This window comes from Mastomys coucha, unplaced genomic scaffold (assembly GCF_008632895.1).
Source record: "Mastomys coucha isolate ucsf_1 unplaced genomic scaffold, UCSF_Mcou_1 pScaffold8, whole genome shotgun sequence".
NCBI classification, from domain to species: domain Eukaryota; kingdom Metazoa; phylum Chordata; class Mammalia; order Rodentia; family Muridae; genus Mastomys; species Mastomys coucha.
This window is the reverse complement of record NW_022196914.1, coordinates 77,266,039-77,284,754: the sequence shown is the minus strand read 5'-3', so window position 1 is coordinate 77,284,754 and position 18,716 is coordinate 77,266,039. Positions and strand designations below refer to the sequence as shown.

At 37.7% G+C, this 18,716-nt stretch overlaps 1 protein-coding gene across 1 annotated transcript in view; it reads left to right on the top strand.

The window, feature by feature from the left end:
- The window catches only part of Parp8 (poly(ADP-ribose) polymerase family member 8), a 166,204-nt gene that overhangs the window by 118,953 nt on the left and 28,535 nt on the right, over positions 1-18,716 (top strand). The window contains exons 12-16 of the mRNA XM_031360006.1: positions 4,855-4,980; positions 5,440-5,998; positions 7,390-7,440; positions 7,542-7,637; positions 18,440-18,532. Coding sequence (XP_031215866.1) covers positions 4,855-4,980; positions 5,440-5,998; positions 7,390-7,440; positions 7,542-7,637; positions 18,440-18,532 — 925 coding nt within the window. The remainder of the gene's footprint in view (positions 1-4,854; positions 4,981-5,439; positions 5,999-7,389; positions 7,441-7,541; positions 7,638-18,439; positions 18,533-18,716) is intronic.

Below are 18,716 nucleotides of genomic sequence, written 5' to 3'. Positions count from 1 at the left end.
TCCCAACCAGTGGAGTTATCGATGATGAGCCCTTAGCTTGTTTCCATCTTATGTCTGGTTTGAATAGTGCTGCAGCAGACATAGTTTGCAAAAGTTTCTTCTCTACACATTTCATTTGTTTGGATAAATACTGTTGGAATTGCTATAGCATATATATGTTAACTCGATTTTAATTGAGGAAATTACATTCTATATCCAATAGTGACTATCTTGACCTATCCAACCATCCATCCATCCATCCATCCATCCATCCATCCATCCATCCATCCATCTATCTATCTATCTATCTATCTATCTATCTATCTATCTATCTATCTTTGTGTGTGTGTATGTGTGTGTATTACAGAGTTTTTTTTTATTTTTGTTTTATGTTTTTTATTTTGGTATTTTTGAGACAGGGTTTCTCCGTATAGCTCTGGCGTTTGTTCTCTTCCAAATTCATGTGGGTCCTGAGGTTGTCAGACTTCACAGCAAGCATTTTGCCTGCTGAACCATCTCGTGGGTCGACATCATAGCCATCTTAATTTAACCAACACCATGGGCTCCCTTTTGTACACATTTTCACCCTCACTTCCTTTCTTCTATCTTTACATGAGAGCTAAAAAAAAAACCTGACTGAAAATATTGACAGTTAACTATGGCCAAAATATAAATAATAAGTCCTGTACTTGTCAAAATTTCAGCTTTTAAACTGTGTAAGAATTTTTGAAGGACTATTTATTCTTTCCAGTCCATAAACTTGATTTACTAAGAGCTTGTTAGATCTTGTGCACTAATGCAGTGGTTTAGTTCCTTGATCAGGATGCAGCCCACGACTTTCTCCTTCGGTTTAATGAATTTTCATTTTCATCATATGCCAGCAGTTATTGAGTAATGTTCTAAGGGAAAACACTTTAAAGGTCCCTGTGCCAGCTTCCTTTTCTCTGGGGCTGGAAGTCTTATGTGATGTCTGGGCCTGTCCATATCTTAGGCCTCTAGAATTGTCATCAGCTTTTATGACACTATACCGAGGTATCCTTGTGGAGATATGACTTATCCATGATCGTATTTGAAAGAGGAGGAAACTTCTCTTTTAGCTGCTCAAATGTTGAGTCTAGATGCTCAAACAAATGTAGAATCAAATAATTAACTCTTAAAATGTGGGATTCTGTGTCTCTAAAGCTAAATTTAATTTACAAAGGTTGTTTAGTAAAATATAGTATGCAGTGATCTCTTTCAAAGACTCATGGGATTCCTTTACATTTCTGTGCTGGAATTAGGGAGGCCTCTCCAGTGCAGTTGCTTGTTTTTTTCAGATGGACTTTGTATCTTACATGAATCCCCTGCTTACTAATCCTGTATAGGAGCATGGGGGTACCTTGACTTTATGTGACCTTGGACATGATTTTGTAATCACTGTTTCTTGTTGTTGTTGTTGTTTTGTGGGATGGTGTTCATCAAAACAAGATAAGAACTAAAAAAACACAAAAGTACCAGAATAAATAATGTTCTGCCTGTAGTGTCTCATGAGAATGTTACATGAGTTTGGACAAGGGAACAGTGTCTATAGCTGTAAACCTGAGAACATAAAGAATTTATGCTGGAATTTGTGCCTAAGAATGCATGTATAGTAGGTAACATTTTTCTGTTCATAGATCCATCCTGCTGGTTAATGTTTTTGGAAATGTTATTTGCTTTTAGGAATGAATTTTAATTATGTAGCTAATTTGCTAGCATGGGTTACATTATTTTTCATGTTTTCATGTTGAATTTCTGTCTGGTACATGATTAAGTTTCTTGAATTATAAGTGTTTTGGTCTGTGCTTCTTCTGGTCCTATCTAGTAAAAATAACATAATTTATTATGTTATTTGATGACATGATAATTCCTAAGATTCAAAGCTGTCATTTTCCCAAAAACATACTGAATGAGGCTATTTTGGAATTTATGGTTTCAATAGATTTTTATTAGGTATGTAACCACCATCAGTGTTTTCTGTGACCCTTTACCTGCTGTTTTCAGGCACCAGGACCAAGTGCTTAGCATATGTCACTGCTTTTCTAAACACCGATACAGGTGCAGTCACTCACTCTCCACGGTAACTTTGTGACACACAGGAACTATTATCATTTTGCCTCAGTGATGAAACTGAAGCCTAGAGCATACAAGTAGTTTCTTAAAAGCCAGCCAGACAGAAAATGCTAGAGTTTGAATCTGTTTCTGGTTCACTCCCTCTGAACCACGTGCTGTCTATATGTCATGTAAACATATGTACCCTGTTGCTATGTAAGTGTTGAGGAATGTGGTTGGCACTGAGTGAATACTGTGTGAGTATCAAGTCAACAAAAGAGCTTAAGAGAGAATACTTAAATAATGTCCATGTCTAACCTGACATAGAAGTTGTGATCCATGGGATGAGGTGTCTCCCATTAATGGTCGATGGTATCAGTGATAGTGGAAAGAGCCCTGAAGCCGTACATGACTTTATGCCTGCTTGATCAAAGTTAAATTCTGTTATGGGGAGAGAATAGTATGGGTCTTCTTTGGCCTCATATACATGTGAAATGCAAATGTAGAATTAGGTAACAGTTCCTAATTTGTGAAGTTCTACATTTATAGAAACACAATTTACACATGAACTGTATGGCCCAACATTTAAATCAACACAGAACAGTTTCACCAGATGGTATTTGCTGAAACTGGCCATGGCTGACAGTGACAGTATAATAGTACTCATGTGTGTTGTTCTTCTGGAATCAACAGAAGGCAAATCATGATGTTGCCCCTATATATTCTTCCTCCCCACCCACCTCTGCTCTGTCTATCAAGACAACCCTGAACCTTTCATCAGAAAGTAGCTGAGACACCACTTGTCTCATTGCTCTTCACTTAGCAAGTATTTAAATATTCTGTGGCTCTGTGTTATGAGAAGATAATCATCATAGCACATGTGATCACATATATACACTATACACCTAAACACACACATTAGCATGCACTTTAGATCAGCACTGATATTAACTGTCTTACAAGAAGCAGTTGTTTGCCTTTTACATCCAAGGACAACTAGGACTTATAGCACATTTAAGAGCAGCCAGTGTTAGCTGGTAAAGCCACACTTTGGAATAACCTGAAAGTGAGAGATATTTTGGCCATTTAACCTGTTAAGTTTTTGGTTCCAATTAGCTTATCCAGCGTGCACTTTGTAGTCTTCTCAGGTGGTAGGTCATAGGAACAGGGACTTTCTTCAGCATAGAAAGACAAGAATCTGAATTTAATTGGTTCAAAGAGTGGCTCCATTGAGTTTTCTTTTTATTCGTATCAAGGAGAAATAATGATCATGATAATACACTCATCTTCCTGAAATATTGAATAAGAAAACAGTCTTCAGATATTAAATAAAAGCAGAATAAAGAGATACCCTGCTCTTAGGCTCAGAGGCAAATGTCCTGTGCAGTTAGCATCACAGCATCAATCAACACAATTTATCCTCTTTTTTTTCCCCACCACTTCTGCTACCCTAAGGGTGACAAACAATTCCTCCATGTCTCTCCTGAACACATCACAGATAGCAGGAGAAAGGATGCTGGAGGTAGAAATGGTTATCTGGACTAATTGAGATATGAAGGATGTTGAGGAATTTTGGTAATTGTCTTGCTAAGACTCACACTTTTTCCACTGAACAGATGCCTTATTCCAATGTATGGAATAATTACCATTTTCTGGAATGAACAGGAAATTTCTCATGTACAAGACTCCATTTTAGTCCCTGGCATAGTCTAGCTGATAAACAAATACTGGCAGCAATTTTCTCTCTTAGAAGCAGTTTATAGAAATAACAAAAGAACATGTCAACCAAGCTTGAAGGAATTTTTGAAAGGAAATAAAAATGTTGAATGTATAATACATATAATATATGATTGTAAAATTTCTCATGTGCAGAGATATCATCATTACAGGACTTTCCTGCCCTGTGACAGGGGAGTGGGGGAATCATAGCTTTAGCCTCAGGTTCTTTGCAGATACATGCTGTCTGAGTCCATAAAATTCTTTTCCATGGAGCATCAAGGAAGCAGATGGTGTGGAAAATTCTGAGGCTAGGAATTACTAAGTTCCAACTTTGTGATAATAACGAAGATACTTTAGGAATATACAGTTTTTTTAATCATATATAGAGGTGAATGACCTGTGTTTGGTGATTATGTATTTTTTACAACATTTATTACTACATACACTTTTACAATCTGGTTTTCTTTTTCATGAAGAAAAAGCGTAGATGGAGCAATGAAGTAAACATTGGCTTCGCTTCAAACAATTTGCATAAAAGTTATCAATCCTGGAGACTGCTCTCAGGATTCTCTTTAAATCGTTTGTTTCATAAATTCTCCAACAATTTGAGGGTTTAAATTATAGCAACATTTTAGTCTGATTTATTAATAAGTAGGTTTCTTAATCACTTTTATGATATAAGTCATCATAAAAAAGTCATGGTAATTTCTTATATCTGGCTTCCTTCATATGAAAATTCTTTCACAACTCAAACTTAGCCTTTTACTTATGACTGTGTTATATTTCCTTGACAATGCATTCTCAGTGCAGAATATATCTAACTGTTGGTGCTCACCTTTTTGATGGGCACTACTAAAAAGATTGCAGTACTAAAAAGGCAGAGGCTGTCTAAACCCTAGGAGTTCAGGTTCATCCTGGCTCTTGTATCAAGTTCCAGGCTAGGGCTACACTGTAATACATCTTTTCAAAGCCAAACAGCAACAACACCCCCCAAACCAATCTGCCAACCATCTAACTAACAAAACCGGAAGTACTTGTTCTGGTGCCATTGGGACTGTGTTAACATTACTGCCTTTGTGTTGACAGAATCATGCAGACGTTTGTTTCTCAGCAGTGGAAACAGAGCAAAGAAAAATCCAATTGCCCGCACGGTAAGAAGCTGTCAGAGAAGAAAGTGAAGTCTCCTCTGCATTTGTTTTCCACCTTGCGCAGGTTGGTAACAAGCGTCTTCGTCTTTGTCCCAGTGCTGAGCCCCCAGAGAGTCTGTTTTCATGTAGTTTAAAAGTATTCTTTCTTGCTAACTGTCTACTTATTTTATTTATGACTTCCAATGAAAGACTGAGTTACAGGTGTCCCATCTAAAACATAGATGGGCATTTGTCTGTTTTAGTTGATATTGGAAAATGAACTAAATTTTGAAAATGAACTAGATTTTGTTTTAAAATAGAGATTTCTCCAAAAGTTAGTTCTTTCTGGGGTTAGTTCTTTCTATAGGTCAGAGGAAGAAGCCAGGTTGCAGTCTTATCGGCAAAGATGTGGTTTAATTCCTGTGACCCATTCTGCACCCAGAGCAGGGCGGCGGTTAATGGGGTGGCCAACATTTGTCCAGTAGTTGAGCTGGGGCCCTACTGTCCAGTATTTCCCCTGTGTTAATTGTTGCTCATCTCCAAGGTCGCCCAGCTATCCTCCCCCTGGTTGTGGCAAAAGCAAATCCAAACTGAAACCCGAACAAGACGGCATCTCTAAAACACACAAGTTGCTGCGGAGGACTTGCTCCAGTACTGTCAAAGCTGATGATATGTGTGCCAAGTCACACAGGACTTTCGGGCGTTCGCTGTCCAGCGACCCCAGGGCCGAGCAGGCGATGTCCACCATTAAATCGCACAAACTTCTGGGCCGGCCCTGCCCAACAGCCGGCAAGCCGGAGGACTGCCTCACACTCAAGTCCCATAAGTTATTGACTCGATCTTGTTCTGGAGACCCACGATGTGAGCACAACACCAACTTGAAGCCCCACAAACTGCTAAGCAGGTCTTACTCCAGTAATCTCAGAGTGGAAGAGTTATATGGGTTGAAAAATCACAAATTGCTCAGCAAGTCTTACTCCAGTGCCCCCAAATCATCGAAAGCGGAGCATTTCAAGGAACCCAACGCAGAGGGCAGGAGGCTCTCGCTTACCTCAGGGCTCATCGGTATTTTAACACCATCGTCGTCTTCTTCCCAGCCTCCTGTGCGTAAACACTTTCATCTCCCCTTCTTATATGTAGCTAAGGGGCAAGAGATTTGTTCGCATTTTCTTATAAGACCGGGGAGAGGAAAGAAAAAGACACATGTTATTTGTTTTGATTTTAAATTTGCTGTGTTTTTCCTTTGAAAATATTATTTTTGTGTACCCAGTATTTATGGCAGGCCTAGAAGAGTTAGTATGGGTTCTGAAAAAAAAAAATGTAATTACTGATTTTCATTTTGGTTCATATTCCTATCATTGAATGCTACTAAAAATTGAAGGAATTAAATTAGACTTACAAAGCTTTTAATCTTTATTAAGCAGGCCATTTAGTATTCTCACATCATGAGTGGTGGAGGACACTTGTCTCATGATTAAGAATAATATTCTAGTTATATATTAGAAAATTTTGTCTGTGAACACTGTGATCAGTGATAGAGTCCAAGAGTCTCACATGAAGTTTTTCTCAATGTCCATTCTGTGCTAATGAAGTTTTGAGGACAACGTGGGTTCAGTGGATGACTGCATGGTTGGTATTGACTGTGAATCAGCCTTACACAAAATTGACCTCTCCATTGACTAACATTATAGCCAACTTATGACAGACTTAATTATACATGTAGTTATATAGTAATGGTTGATGAAAATTTTGTTTTCTCTTTTAAATATGTGTGTATTTTGAGTGTCGGTTTAATGATTCATAGGGATACAGTCAGTCATATATAAGTTGACAAAAATAAGAGACTACTTTTAGGAAATCATTCTTACATAGACTTTCCCCTACAACTGAATCACAGCTACTACTGTAAAATTATACTTGTTTTAGGAAACCTTGACAGTCTTTATAATTTTATATGAATTTTATTTTAAAAGTCCATTTAAAGGTATGCTTTAATGACATGGAGAAAGTTGTGTCAATCAATTAAATAAGGATAGTTTTCCATGATAGTTTTACTGAGAAAGATAATTTCAGCTGGTTTGTAAAAGAAAATACACATATTTTTCCATGTTCTTAGTTAGTCCAGTAAGAGATTGAGTACAGGAACCTTTTTAGCAGCCGTATAATTTTCCTTACAGGAAAGGTGATAAGATTTAAATATTCTAATGAGGGTGTAGACTTCTTTTTGGTCAGCAATAGAATAAATTAACTTTCTTTTCATGTAATAATGACAGCCATTTCTACTAAAAGGTGAGAAATTAAGAATATTTTGTTTAGGCAAAGTTGCAGATTATGCAACTATGACAGAATTAGTAAAGAAATCCAACATTTTGATACTATAATATCTGATAATACTAATGTGGCCATCTGCATTCATTTCTGAAGAAGGTAAGAGCTGCAATCGTGACACTTTCCCCAGTGAAAAAATTACTTTTTTAAACTTTGCTTTTTATAGACAAATGGTGCAAAATGCATTCCAATCAGAGACCGCGGCTTCCTGGTGCAGGTATGAGTTAAGAGCATGTTCTCTTGGGAGCACCTAGTCCCTGCTGGGAGCGCACATCAATTGAGAACCACACTGCTTATATCCTTGTATTGTTTTATCAGACCATTGAGTTTGCTGAACAGCGGATCCCTGTACTGAATGAATACTGTGTCGTGTGTGATGAACCACACGTGTTTCAAAATGGCCCCATGCTTAGGGTAAGTTCTCATTGACTGAACTTTCACATTAATGTGTTTTACAAGCGGATGCATTCCAATATACAAGTAGATAAGCAAATAAAAGTGTTTAGAATAAGTACTCCCTAAGGAAAATTATTTAACATATATTAAGTGCTATCATTTGCATGGAAAGGAGTTAATATGACTTCCCGGGGCATCTGTGAAAGAGTAAGTAATTTTCTACTAAGATTATGTTCCTTTTGTCTGTCATCTTTTTATCTATTTCTATATTGGCAATAAGTGTCATAAACTGTATATTTATATGCTTATTTAATAGCACATGGCTTCTGGGAACAGACTTTTATAAGGCTAGACAACTTGAGTACTTTAGTGTTTTTGTTCAAAACCACATAGTTTTAAGACAGTATGCAAAGAGGTTCCATACAAATTCCACACAATTACCCAGTAGTGTTGGGAGCTTCAGAAGAAAGTCCAAACTGCCAGTTAGTTCAGTGACAGTATTGTCATATCACCTGAGGTGTGTGGAAACGGAAATCACTAGCTGTGCATGCATTGGAAGGTGAGTTGTTCAAATTAAAAACTGGCACACGTGTGTGTATGTGTGTGAAGGATTCCTTTTATGTGTGAACTCTGCACATTGCTTCTTATGTCTTTGATTTTCTGTAATTTTTCTCTTGTTTTATTTTATTTTATTTTGTTTTATTTACTGAGACAAGACCTCTCCAGGCTAGCCTGGAGCCTCAGGCAATCATTTAGCAGTAGCTTCTGGAGTGCTAGGATTACAGATGTGCATTCCCAGGGTTCTCAGTGTTTTAACTAAGGTATGTGTACATTTACTTTTATCCTAGTGGAGTTTATTGGGCTTTCTTGAGGTATATATATCTTTTTCCCTCAGACTTCCTTTTTTGGGAGATATTCTTTCATCAAATATTTTCCCACATCTTTTCCTTCTCTCAGGACTCCAACATCAATGCACATGTATGAGATGGTACTGAGTAAGCCTCTTAGCCTCTGCTCACTTCCTTCATTGTTCTCTTACTGAATTACACATCTTAGGTGGTCTACATACTAATGTTCGTGAACTCCTCCAGTGCATTCATAGCATGCCTTAGTGCATTTTATATTAGTTTTGATAGTGGTCAACCCCAGGATTTATTTCCTTTTTATAAATTCTATTTATTGATTCTTTGGAAATACCATCTTTAATTAGATTGCTTGTCTTGGCTCTTTAATCATCTTATAAATGTTGCTCAATGCAGTGTCTGTATTTTCCTGGACCCTGTCCCTCTCTTGCCTTTCTTCTGTACCTGGGTCTTTATTATTTCTTTGCCTGCCTGTCTGCCTGGCTGGCTTGCTCGCTCTTTTCCTTTTTCCATTTTTTCCTTCCTTCTTCACTCCTTCTCTCCCTCCTTCCATTTTTCTTCCTTCCTTCCTTCCATTCATCCATTATCCAGCTAAGCATCCTGAATATACTAATGCAACAGCCTGTGAATCAGATCTCTGTCCTTTCTAGGATTTATTTCTTGACAAATTATCAAAAGTGACTGCCCATTTCTTTCAAGGGTGTGTATTTGTTGAGCATTCCTTTAATACTGAACTTGACATTTTACAATTCTCCCTATCCTGAATTTCCTCCTTGTACTACTACTAATAATAATAAATCTAGAAATGATATTTAATGCCATCTTCTGATGTTTTTGTTTAGTTATTTTTTTCAGATTTTCTTTTCTTTTCTCCTCCCCCTCTTCTCAATTAAATACATGGTCTCGCTGCTTAGCTTCGGCTGGCCAAGAATTATTTTATCTAGTTCAAACTGCCTTCAGACTTGTGGCTGTCCTCCTGCCAAAACATCTCAAATGCTGGGTTTTTGTTTGTTTGTTTGTCTTCTTTTTTTTTTTTTCTTTTTGTTCAGGAGCCACTGTGACTGACTACAATTCTTTGTAGCACATGGAGTCCTGGCCAAGTACGTGGCCTTCTGTCTTCCCAGGCATCTGTAGAAGCCATTCATGGTCCTCATGCATCTTGTACATTCTTATTAGTCTTTCCTCCCAAGCAGCTTTGTTGCTTTGTTGTTTGCCTCCGTTGTTACTTACTGCTTCTGTAATGACCAAGGACACTGACTAGTGTCCAGTCCTAATCCTTGTATAAGATTTTGTGCTGGGTGAGTTGCAGGTCAAGCACAGACAAACAGGTGTCTGTCCATTAGATGGGGTCCATCCTAGTACTTTGTGAATGGCCTCCATTCCTTTTTCTGTGAGCTGTTATGAATAGTTCACATTCTTACCAAGTTGTAACTTTATTTTGAGTAAGTGCTTCTTGCCTTAGTACAAACTTTAAGCTATTTTCCCAAATGATTTGAGTTTGTTAAAACATTTTAAGAGTGTTTTTAAAGTTTTTATAGAAAGGTGGAAGGGTAGGTTATTACTAAGACATTTTTGTTAGTATCATTGCCCATTTCAGTGTTTTTAAAAGAAATGCATTCTACTACGCCTATGTAGTAAAGTCTATGTTATACTTTGAGAAACAGTAAAATATGAATGTGAAGATTATGATTGACTAATATGTGACCTGATTATTTATTGAGAAGGTGTGTTGTGCATTGTGGACAATTCCTTTGCTTATTGATTCCTTACTACACAAACTAGTGATTTGCTCCTGTGGTTCAAGGAGAGTTTTCGTTTTGTTTTGCTTTGTTTTGTTTTGTTTTTGAATCACAGAGATTAAACACTTTGCTCAACACCATTCAGATTGTGTATTTGGATGCAGAGCTTTGAACTTGATTCTGGCTGACTTCTGCACTCTATCTCCAACATTAATTAAAGGATTAGTAGATTGAAGGTCCCATGGTCAATTTTGTTCCACTCTTTGGAGGGGGGAAGATTGTCTTGCTCTTCAGAATGTTTGAAAAATATAAATCACACAGCCTATAAATCAGTAATTTCTATCAGATGTTTTTATTATCTCAAGATTCACATAGATAACCATTTATTTTATTAAAATAATTTTTAGGTTTTATGATTTATTTATTTTTATTCAAGGGAAATAAATGAAAAATTTCCTCACAGTCTGTATACCATTTTCTGAAAGTCTACTTTTGTTTTACTCTCAGCATAAAATACGTGCATTTGTTAAATTATTACACGATTTCAAAGAAAGCTGTCCATTTGATGCATGGAGTGCTGCAGCACTTGGTCCCCTATCTCTGCATACCCCTCTGAGGAGCTGCAGTTGCTAGTGTCCAGGCGTTGACCATGGCAGTGCTGTCTCCACTGCAGAGAACAATAGGGATTCATCAATAGCAGACACTCCTTAGGTATGTTTTATGTGCGCAAAACACTTTGAGTTGTTAGCATACAATCCTCTGTGAACATTAATTAGTTCCATGTCACAGGTGAGGAAGGATGTATTTTATTCAGTGATACTTCGATGCTTTGTAACAAAGACAAGGTTCTAACCAGGCACAGTAGCACCAGAGCAGACTCTCAACTTGCAGTCTTGAATGACCACGTTTTTGTTTTTTAAATTCACTGCACACAAGATCTTTGTGGTTTAATTTGCTGACAATTCATTTTTATAAGTAGCAAAAATACCACAGTTTCTCTTAGTATTCTTCCTGCTTCACTCCAAATTTTGTTTGTTTTTGTTTCCCCACCAGTGAAGGTTGGAGAGAAAACAATATTCTAAGTAAGTATTTTCTGTAGCTAGTTATTAGATCGTTCAGTGTTGCTGTAACAGAGCCTAAGGCACTGACCTTCCTAATGCTGCGACCCTTTTATACAGTTCCTCATGTTGAGATGGCCTCCAACCATAACATTATTTTTATTGCTACTTCATATTTTTAATTTTGCTACTGTTATGAGTCATAGTATAAATAGCTGTTAAGCAGGATATATGATATGCATCCCCTGTGAAAGGATGATTCTACCACCAAAGAGGTCCTAGCTTGCAGGTTGAGAATTTTTGGCCTAACAAAGTCAGAGAAATACCTTAGGCCTTTTAAATAATGATGTAAGTGATGTGAAATCATGTCAGGCAGTGAAAATCAAAGCATCATCTTATGTTGAAGTGGGGTAAACAGAAGGAGCCATCTCTTAATTCTCTTGACAGAGGCTTTTCCTAATTTCGGTACTCTGTAATTTTGTTTTGTTTTTGTTTTTGTTTTTCTATGTCTTTCTTTGATTTACATTGCAGTACATTTTGTGGTAAATTTAAGAGTCATACATAGTTTCTGGTTGGATTTTAAGCAGTGATTCCCTGACCATTGTTTCAGTCCTGTAACATATTTCCAGGTGTAATAAATCCTGAGGAGGGTGCATTATGAACACACAGCTGGTGATTCAACAGACCAGACAACACTTGGCTTTCCTCAGCTCCTGATCCTAAGATCTTTGTCTTCCATGCTTACATTATTTCTCAATATTGTCCTTCAAGTCTGGTTTTCTTAAGATGCAAATGTCCTTTGCCTCTCTGCTTTTGAAGTCCTAAAATATTGGTTCTGTTACTCTTCTCAGAGGACTCTGTTGATCAGTGCGTGTGATACATACTTTCTGAAAGTGCTATTTAGAAGTGTTCCCAGGTGCCAGTTTTCTCCTTACTTGCTAACAATGTTTCTAAATGGCACGTAAATCTGTAATACATGGAATCTAATGAACATAGGAGTGTTCCTAGAGACTGGGTTTTTGGCACTACGGTGGATTGTTATCACAGAACCAAAACACAAAACCTGGTGAATAAATCTGTCCCCTTGGAAGGCACTGGAGTGGCAGTGCGGCACATGTTTTAGAGAGGCCTTCAAGTGTTTCAGGAGACAGGAAAGTATGGGCGTGGTGCCTGAAAGCCTCTAAATTCCTAGTGGCCTTACTTTCCCCTCTACTGTTGTATCTTACTTGAGCCTTTCCTGTGAGCTGTTTGTCTCTGATGGAGAAAACCGTGCATCTGTGTGCTTTAGCATCCTGGTACTGGTACTGGCTGTCATTCTGTGTCCCTGCTTAAGAGACACATTTCCTGTTTCCCATATGTGTTAGTAAGTTTAAGAGTTACGATCACATTCAGCTGCCTTCAATGCACTGGGCCTGTGAGGAGTCTACATATCGTAATGGTAGCAGCATGTGACAGAACAGGAGCAAAGAGAGGCAGTGGGAGAGAGACAAGAGGCCCTCTTCAGAGGCAAGGCCCCAGAGACCTCCTCTCCCAGTCTGGTAGCACTTCCACACTGCTGGTTTTCTTTCTTTCTTTCTTTCTTTTTTTTTTTTCTAGAACTTCTCAAGTTTGATCAATTATTAATCACTCAGTGGGTTAGTCCATTGATTTGGTTGGCACTTCCTTCACCTAAACATCCTCGGAAAGCCTGTTAGATCACCTTCCCTGCTGAAGCCTGCGTTAGTGACCAAGCACCCATCCAGAAGCCAAGCCTGCCCCATGAGCACACCTCTGGCCTGATCCTTTGTCATGTCTGTGCCTCTTAAGGGAGAGTAAAGCTGTCTGCACTCAAATATCTGTCTTGACTACAAAATACTTGCAAAGCCTTGCCTGTGAAACTGGAAATACAAAGAATTAAAACCTTAGAGGTGTGGTTCCTAATAGATGAATATTTATTCTCATTTTTTGACACTTTTTAAATTGAGAATTTACCCTTAAACTGATTTTTTTTCTCTTTTTAATTGGAAATATTTCAGCAACAATCTAACATTTTGGATTAACTAAAATGTTATATGTACTACAACAAACAGCCTTTATTAAATACTTTAGTATGTTTTATTCAGTACTTTTATTTTTATGTACATTAACGTAAAGTCACTATGGGGTCATCTAGGCTAATTTAATTCATTTTTTTTTTTTTTAGCATGGAAATGGCTCTCCATTGCTAAAGGAAGCGTTTATGAATCTTGCCTAACTTTCTTATCAACTCACTGAGTTGGATGTTATTTTCATCCCCATTTTACAGATTTGAAAACAGCTGCATATATGCTCCAGGGTCAATGAGATCCAGTTGTGTGTTTAATATGTTGGACTTCTATGAAATACTTAGTTTGAACAAAAAGATCATAGCGGAAGTGTTTGAAAACCATCCCCAACACTATGCTTTACTCTACATAAATGCATAACAAAATCCTCCAGAGTTGTAACATTTCTATTCTCAGTAAAGGGTAATTTAAATTCATTGAAAATGCAAATTCCTTAAAATCCGGTTAGGTTCTAAAATATTCTTTGAGGCTTAGAAACAGTTTTTGAAATATGTTTTTATTGCTCACATTTAAATTGCTTTGATTCAAAACAATCTTAGGTGCATTCATCTTAGCTGAAAAGATCTACAATGAAACATACTTAAGGACACATAGAAATGTACTTTGTGCTTTTAAGTTGGTAAACAGCAAGCATTGTATAGTAAATATGCCTGTCAGTAATGGCGGGACTTGGTGTAATTTTATAGTCTAAAATATAGGGAGTTGATTGCTCCAACCCAATGCATAATTATTAAATCTTACAGGGACATATTAAAACAAAATAAGAATTAATAATGCCAAACTTGCATATATTTATGCCTAGGTGATTTCTATTAAAGTATGTGAAATAAACTCATTATTACACGTATCTATTATTAGATGTTAAGTGGCCACGTACTGTTTAGAGTTGAAACTGTCAATCATGGCAGTTTCTAATGAGGGGCATGCAGGAGTCATTTTAGAGTGTGAAAAGGCTTGCCTACAATGTAACTCCTTACATGGTGCCAGGCATGGTTCTCTTTATCTTCCTTGAGTACAATTCCCTTTCCATGAGCAGAGAAGCCTAATTTTTCATCCATTCTTTGAGAATTTTCATAAATGCACACAATGTACTTCATACATATCAGTCCCATATTCCACATCCGAGCTCTCCCAATGAGATGGCTGCACCCGACTCCCATCTTCATGTCCTCTTTCCGTAGCTAAGACCATCCAATGTCATCTACATGCGCATGTTTGCAGAGCCATTCACTAGAGTATGGGGTCTATCAGAGGCCTCCTCCCTGAAGAACACTGACTGCCTACCCCAGCTGTCTTAGCTGTCTAAGCACCCCAGCTAGAATTGGAACGCCATGACACCCCTCTCCATCTGTGTTGGAAGTCTGACTGGCCTTACCTTGTGCAGGTCAGTGCAAGCTTCTATAGTGGCTGTGAGTTCATGAGTGTAATGGCTCTGTTGTATCCAGAAAACACTTTCTTGGTAATCCTTCTCAACCCTGACTCTTAAAACCTTCCTGCCCTCAGGAGTATAAGAGCTGAAAGATGCAAGGACACCAAGAACGCAAGGTCCTCTAAATCAACACGATCAAAGCTCACATGAACACATGGAGAGAGACTAAAGCAGCATGCACAGGGCCTAAACGGGTCTGCATCACATCCTCTGCATACACATTATGGTTTCCAGTTTTGTTACCACCCAGCAGTAATGTTAAAGAGAGGGTTATTCTGGGAAATGGAGTTAGAAAGAAAAGCAACAGTAAGAGAGAGTTTGGGAGAATATAGGGTGGCCAAAGTTATACCTGTCCACGTGGAAGGTTTAAAAAACATTTAGACGGGAGTCGTGACTGCTCAGCCATCTTGAATTTTAATGCCCTGTTTGTAACAAGCCAACAGATAGAATAGGTGAGGTAAACCCCTCCAACATATTCGTCAGCATGCCGGCCCAATCAGCGACTTCTCTTGGTCTCTGTAGAGGTGGGACTTCCGATGTAACTGGAACCAGGAACGAGACATGGCAAATAGCAGGAGGTGGGCAGAGAGGTGTGGTTATGAGAGGCAGGCCTCAAGCCATGAGGGTTACACAGTTTAGTGTTTTTCTGGGGTTTCTGAGTTTGTGGATGAGTGGGCCACTAATTCTTTGTCTTCTCTTGGGCTCCTTCTCTTCTTTTGGTCAACTCTAATGTGTTAGTTTTTATTTTGCCATTTTATTTTTAATTATTTCTTATATGCTTATGTGTTTTCTAATGAGAGACATAAAGACATGGATCTATATGGGAGAGGAGGTGGGGAGGAGCTGGAAGGAGGAGAGGGAGGGGAAACTATAATCAGGATATACTATATGAGGGGAAAATCTATTTTTTAAATTAATAAAAGGAAAAAAAAACCCTTTCTATCTTCTTCTAGAATGTCTCCTGAGATGTTTGGGAGTGAGGTCTAGACATCCCGCTTAAAGACACACACCCCATAGTTTCTCATTCTTTGCACTCTGATCAGCTGTGAGGGAGACACCTCATTTTAATCACCTTATGTAATTTCAGAATTTTTTATTAGGACCATTTTTTAATTGACAATTGGAATTTGCAAATATAATGAAGATAAGCAAGAAGAGGGTATTACTGTACAAAACAAGTATGTGGATTCAGAAACATCACAAATTTGAATGTTTTTTGCATCTTACACTTGGAATTGTTTTGACAGTGTACAAGCACTACCTAAGTGTGGTTTAATATGGTGATAAATTAATAAGAGCACTTACTTTCTAGTTGCTACATTAAAAAAGAGGGGAATACGTCTTTGTAAGAATGTAATTATAGTTTTACTAGTAGTTTTTCATAATAACAGAAAATTGTTTTGGTTGTTGTTTTCAGACAGACATACTTCCTAGCTTCCCTGATTCCCTTCCTCGGGTGTGGTGGGTGCTATGGTGTTTCCAGAGAGTAGTTTTACACAGTTGAATATGGGAAGTAGTCTCCATTTAGCCAAAAATGTATAAAATATGGAAACATGTCCACAAAGTAATTGTCATAGCTTCATCATAAAAATGCAGGTTTCTTGTCTGGAAAAAAAAACTGGACAGTTGGCAAATATATGGGATTTAGAGCTTTTTAAGCGCAGTCTGGGGAATGAATGTGGAAGAAAGCATGAAAAATTTCACTGGGTAAATTACTGAAATTCATGCTAAACAAAATCTGAGATGAGATTTAGTTCCTGGGATTGTCAATGACAAGACATGAATATATATATATATATATATCAGTGTCTGTCTACAATGATTTTTCATAAGTTTTTCTTATAAGTTTTTGATGAACTCTTAAATATGTTGACCTAAAGTGTTTTATTTCTGTTTAAAACAGCAACATAATACTGAAAAATTATTTTCTGTTGTTTTTTTAATTGCAAATAATTTTTCATTATATTCTTTTTTCCATGTATTATATTCTGAGGAATGTGTGTGTGAGTGTGTGTGTGTGAGTGTGTGTGTGTGTGTGTGTGTGTGTGTATGCATGCCTGCCCCATTCACATATATATACACATTTAAGTAAGTACATTCAATTGTTAAATATTCACATAGAGCTGATGATTACTTCAATCAGTAAATAAGCAATACCTTGTTATTCAGCTTGGGAATTAGTGTATTGTAGTTACTAAAAGGATAGTGAGCTCTTTGACTAGAGTATTATTCAAAAGAAAGCACCTTCCATGTTGCTTTCACTTCGAGTGGTACACAGGTAAGTCTTGTCCGTCTGTCATGATTTCCAAGCTCCATCTCCCTGAGCTTTCATTCATGTGCAACTTCACTTTTATTATATTGATACATGGATATAATATTGGATGTTGTAGTTAGTGTGCAGTAATAGTTGGTCCTGCTGCGTCAGCTCATAGCATGTTCTACTTCCAAGAAAATGGTCAAAGGAAAAAAAGTCTCATGCCTGGGGAAAATTTGAGGCATACCAAGATACTCATAAGAGACTGAAGAACATTTTAGAATACTGCAAACATTCAAGTAAAAGCAAAAATAGTCAAAATTGAAAAATAGTCAAAATTGAACAGTCTGCTCTGTGCTTCTCCCGACACAAAGCACTGACTATAGACTAGAACACACCTCCAACCCCCATCTCTGCCCACAGTTTCAACAGTTCTGAAACAGAATCAGTTTGCACTGTTAGGACTCACAAAAGAAATACAGCAAATCATCTTTCTTCGTAGACTCTCTTCAGGGATTCTGTGAGAAAACTGTGACAACTCAGGCTTTCTATACATGAAGCCACACATATGAGCCCCCTCTGAAGGTAGAGGATGTCCAGAGTGGAACTATACTTTCCCAGTGGCTACGCAACAGACTAAGCCATCCTCTAGAAGCATCGAGAACAGGAGCAGTGGCACCAACAAATGCCTTTTGTCTGCTGTGCAGAGGCACAGTGGATCCTGTTGTGTTAGGCTTCATCAGCTACCTAATGCAATGTAACTGGGGAGATAAGATAAATCAAGGCGATGACACTATATTAGATTTGAAAGATGAGAGCTCCTCCAAAGTAATTGGAGAGTGTATATTTCAGTGCTGTTGACCTCAGGAAGTTATTGAAGTCAAGAGTCTGTGCAACAAATGCAACAAAACCAATCTTTCAAGAGCTAGGTAGCGAGTAAGTGGAGTGAGGCTTATTTCTCACAAATAAATTTCCTAAGGAAAAGTGAGATTCACCCATTATATCTTTTTTTTTTAATGCAGTTTTGTCTGTGACTTCATTATATACACAACTGAGGGATGTATTTTTTTTAAATGCATACATTTAATATGCGTTATGTTTTGGCTAGAGAGATGTATTTTACTGCTTAATATTCTTTTCATCGGTTGCTAAGTTGTTCTGAATGAAAATGCCTACAACTCACTGGAATGGATCATTTGTTATTGTAGTTGTGACTCTACCAGACTTTTGTTGCTTCAGTCTAAGAATTTGGTTATTAATAAGTAATATGATATGATTTCCTTTCTTCCAACACTCTAAGCTCTATACATCCTGTTCATTATGTAGAGCAACTGTACATTTATGAATTGAAAAATGGAAAATTATACTATAGTTGATGCCTGTTCTTTTGCAGCCCACAGTATGTGAGCGAGAGCTGTGTGTGTTTGCTTTTCAAACCCTGGGAGTGATGAATGAAGCTGCTGATGAGATCGCTACCGGAGCTCAGGTACCCATGCTAATTGGGCCTGGTTTTGATTTCAAAACTTTGTTCCAGTCCACTGCTGTCTACTCGTTGCTGTTCTTCAGGGCAGAATTCTGATAGTTTCTTCTTAATGACAATCTGGCATTTAACTTTTTTTATTTTAGATGTTTTGTCATTTTTTGGGGAGTGGCCTGGTTGAGCGGGGGGG